This window comes from Teleopsis dalmanni, chromosome 1 (assembly GCF_002237135.1).
Source record: "Teleopsis dalmanni isolate 2A chromosome 1, ASM223713v2, whole genome shotgun sequence".
Classification (NCBI taxonomy): domain Eukaryota; kingdom Metazoa; phylum Arthropoda; class Insecta; order Diptera; family Diopsidae; genus Teleopsis; species Teleopsis dalmanni.
The window spans coordinates 120,782,178-120,786,254 of record NC_051846.1 but is presented as its reverse complement, the minus strand read 5'-3'; the positions used below and the strand labels follow the sequence as shown (position 1 = coordinate 120,786,254).

The window sequence follows — 4,077 nt, the reverse complement described above, 5'->3', positions numbered from 1 at the left end:
CAACGACAATTGTTGTTGCGATACCATATCAGTGCATTATTTTCGAGAAGTAAGGGCATTGTGCGTGGAATTAAGTTTACATCGATGCTATACTTGTCTCCCAGTTCTTCTATGTGTTCGATGAAACTCAATGGATCCTCACCACCGTCATATCTGAAAGACCATTTTTCCACATGTTCTATTGTTTGAATGGATGAGCGCATTGTAGGACTCATATCTGCCCCTTTGTATTCCACGTGTGATATACGTTGATATATTTTTTTTCCTTCCAGAGTTCTTAAATTCGTTTCATTCGAGTTAAGAGTTCTGTGATGTGACCAACCAGGTTCGTGCTAAAATCGAATCCTCCTTACTCATTATTATATTACGAAGTTTCCTACGTTGTATTCAGGGTCCCTGCTCGGGCGCCACTTGTAATGAACCTTTTTACCAGCCGAGGTTTTGCTCGCCGGATCCCAGAGTCGTTACAAGAATATTTCTTATAACCCTGAATCGTTCGAATAAAAACAATTAACTGGCTTTAAAAATTATTATTCGAACGATTCAGGGTTATAAGAAATATTCTTGTAACGACTCTGGGATCCGGCGAGCAAAACCTCGGCTGGTAAAAAGGTTCATTACAAGGGTTTCTTCGAGAGAATGCGCCTAAACCTTGCTGTTCCTTGACAACCCTCCACGCTTTCACAGAAGGCTTTTCAGGAGCGTGTTTTGGCTCTTTTTATTTCATTTTTACATATTTTTAGACTGACTTTGTAGATGTCCTAGTCAGTGTTAAGATTACTTCTCTTGGCCTTATTAAACAAGTTTCTACTTGATTTCCTAAGATCTCTTATTTCCTCGGACCACCACAATGGCTTTTTCTTTCCCTTCTGTGATTTCAGCGGGCAAGAACGGTCCAAGGCTATGTTGCAAGCTTTTGTGAAGGTTTCCACAACGTTATCTAGCGATTGAGGAGTCTCTACTTCTTCAATAGGATATAGAGGAAGTAGATTTAGTAAATTGGTTCGATATCTACTCCAGTTGGTATTATGGTAATTCCGATAAGGTTTCTCAACTGGACATTGTAGATTTATATAGAATTGAATATAACGATGGTCAGAGAATGAGTGTTCATCAAGAACTCTCCAATCCTTAATCTCAAGATCTGTGTTTTCAATAGTTAACGTAACATCTAAAACTTCTTTTCTGCCTGCAATAATAAAAGTAGGTTCTACTCCTGTATTGCATATATGAAGATTATAATCTAGAATAAAATCGAATAACGACTCACCTCTTTCATTTATGTCCGAGCTTCCCCAGATTGTGTGATGAGCATTTGCATCGGCTCCAATCACAACACCAGTCATTCTTTCTGCTGCTGTTATCACGAGCTGCTTAAGTATTCCCGGTGGTAGATTTCCTATACGGTCGTGGGCCATGTATGATGACACCACCCATACGGTTTTGCCGTCGATTTCCAAACTCACTGCAGTCTGGTCGTCATCACTAAAATTATTCAAAAGGAAACAATTAATGTACTTTTTAACTAACACACATGATCTAGGTCTACCTGAGTCTGTGTTGCTGATAAGTTTATAGTCATTTGTTCCGATTCCACAGATCCGGTTTTCCAGTATCCATGGTTCCTGAATCAGAACAATATCGGCTCCACCCTGTGCAAGGTGGATTAGAAGGTTTGCTGAAGCAGCTTTAGAGTGGTGGAGATTAATTTGAAGCACCTTCATCAGGTACTTGAACCTCTACCACCGTTTTATCGGCTTCGTCATCCGAGTTCAGGAGCCCACTCTCATCGAATAGGTTGCCCAGACTGGTCACCGACCCCGCATCCGATTTGTCTTCAGACATCAGAGAGAGCGAGTCCACCTCCATTTGATCTGGCAGGTCTTCACTCTGTGTTTCCTCACAAGTCTGCTGTCTTAGCATTGGTCCTTTAGCTGGTTCCTCCAGCAAGGGCTGATCAGACGTAATCTTCTCCGGTTCTTCCGTGGCATCGGTACGATAGACCTTGAGATTTAGTTTCTCGAAGCCATAGGAGATTACGTATTTAGCTTCGGAGAGCGGTTTCAATGACTCCGCATTTAATACAAGGACACCTTGTATGGTCGGTCCAACAGGCTCCTCTAATTTTACCACCTTCCAATTTCCAGTTGGAAGGTTGGGGTTGCAGATTCAGAATTTGCTCCGGGTGAGTTTGTTTAGTTGGAATCCAAACCCTGGCCCTAGGACGAGATGGAATATCCTTCTTGTCTACCGCTTCAAGTCTGGCTCCAGGCCAGATCTCTCCTACTTTAGAGACAGCTGCCTTGTACAAGGCAACCGATCTCGCATCCTTGCAAGCTACCAATTTCACTTGTCTTTGGTGCCAGCCCGCGTGTTCGCAGGAGGGAGCAGGTCCTGGGTTTTCTTCCAAAACTTGGAGGAAGATGTCTGCCAGCGCGGCCGACACCCATTTCCATTTGTCCTTGGGGATTCTCCCTCCTCGGCACTCCTATCCAGGACACCTATAATGAGATTGTCCTTCGCAACCTCACTGTACGGTCGTACCAGTACATTGTGACCTCTTGGTTTTTTCGTAAGAGGGGGTTCTTCCTCCTGAGACCTTTGTCTTTTAGACACTTGGTCCGGTTTGGAAGCCTCTTTGTTGCTTGATTTGGCCAAGATGCTTTTGGCCCATTCAAGGGATGAAGCCTGTTGTTGATTGATTTCATCGGTCGGGATCTCCCCTACGCGCTGCAGAATTCGTGTAGCCATACGGCGGTCATTATGGGCCTTTTTAGAGGGTGGAATTGTCCTTGTGGATCTGGGTTCTGACTTGTCACTGCTTTTGGCCGTGACAGAAGAGGCAACATACCGACTGGTAGATGCAGTATTTCTGCTTCCAGAAGGTATTTGCGACGAGGTTTTAAGTTCATTGGAAGTGGAGTTGGAGGTACCACTCGAGTTTTGCAGTCTTCTGCTTGGGGTTGCTACTGGTCTTCCAGTAGCAGAAAGTTTTGTTTGTTTTTTATTAAAATTTAAATTTTCCATATTAATGGGTCCCAACTCAGGTCCACTATCTCCACCCGACGTGTAGTTATCTTTTAAAAAGCCCCATGGGTCCCTTTGAATCAGTGAGGTCCATGTGAAGGTTGATGTATAGCCTTATGAGCATATACATTCAGAGCCAGGCAGATATTAAGAGGGAGCTTCGCTCAACCTCACCTACACCACCAACTAAACGGCGACGGGTATTGAGCGCTTCCTGAGGTCAGCCACCATTTTAACGGGACGGAGGCAGCCTCAGCATTAGCCTGAAAGCCATTTCTGCAGAGTTTCACCTCTACATACTGAGGTAACAGAATACTGAGACTGTCGGCCCAGGGTTCAGACAATTTATAATTCAGACAATTCAAAATCATACAATCAGTGTCAGTATAGCCAAGGTTGTTGCCGTTGAAGCCACATTGGCCGTAAAGGCCGTTGGACAGAATTTTTGCTCCGCAGTAGCCAATCCGACAAGGGAAGCCCTTAAGGACCTGAAGAATCCGTCGGTATAGCCTAGTGCATCATTACCTCTGTTGTCCCCAGAGACCTCACGCCTATGAATCAGAGCAAACTCCAAATCTTAGCTAGAACAGTCTGCAATCAGAACTCTCTATTACCAGTCGACACCCACGGGGAGGGTTAGGCAGAGGATTTATGTCAACCAATTCAGCTTACCAAAGAAGCTGGAACTTTAGCTACGAACTTGTGCACTGAAATGAATAACACGCTTCAGGATTATGCTAGTAAAATCTTTAACACAACATACCCTAATAGAATGTAAGAGCAGTGATTTTACCTGGGTGGTTCCACGCTATCCGAGAGCACTCCGCGTAGTGTAACTTGCTACTGCCTACGTTTGTTCTTGTAGGTGAGCGGACACCTCACCATTAGACTCCGCACCAGATCACATTTTTGTTTTTTTTAATTCTTTTATATACATATGTATACACATTGTTTCTTATTATTTATATGCATATTTATATTATTCACTGATTTTATTTTTTTTCATTATTTTTTTTCTTTGCACGTGCAAAGAAAAGTAAGTAAAAGCTT

General features: G+C 43.3%; 1 protein-coding gene across 1 annotated transcript; it reads right to left on the bottom strand.

The window, feature by feature from the left end:
• Positions 1 to 761: 761 nt before the first annotated feature.
• On the bottom strand, positions 762 to 1,418 carry LOC119665803. The gene is made up of 2 exons (XM_038075051.1): positions 1,271 to 1,418; positions 762 to 1,216 (listed from the first exon to the last, which is right to left on the bottom strand). The coding sequence occupies exons 1-2, from the start codon at positions 1,416 to 1,418 to the stop codon at positions 762 to 764; spliced, it is 603 nt and encodes a 200-aa protein (XP_037930979.1).
• Between the last annotated feature and the right edge of the window lie 2,659 nt (positions 1,419 to 4,077).

Bases quoted from the DNA above. Each gene is read 5' to 3' on its own strand.
- LOC119665803 (XM_038075051.1), bottom strand. From the start codon at position 1,418: ATGGCCCACGACCGTATAGGAAATCTACCACCGGGAATACTTAAGCAG. The intron at 1,217-1,270 runs GTGAGTCGTTAT...TATGCAATACAG, and splicing joins CTCGGACATAAATGAAAGAG to GAGTAGAACCTACTTTTATT.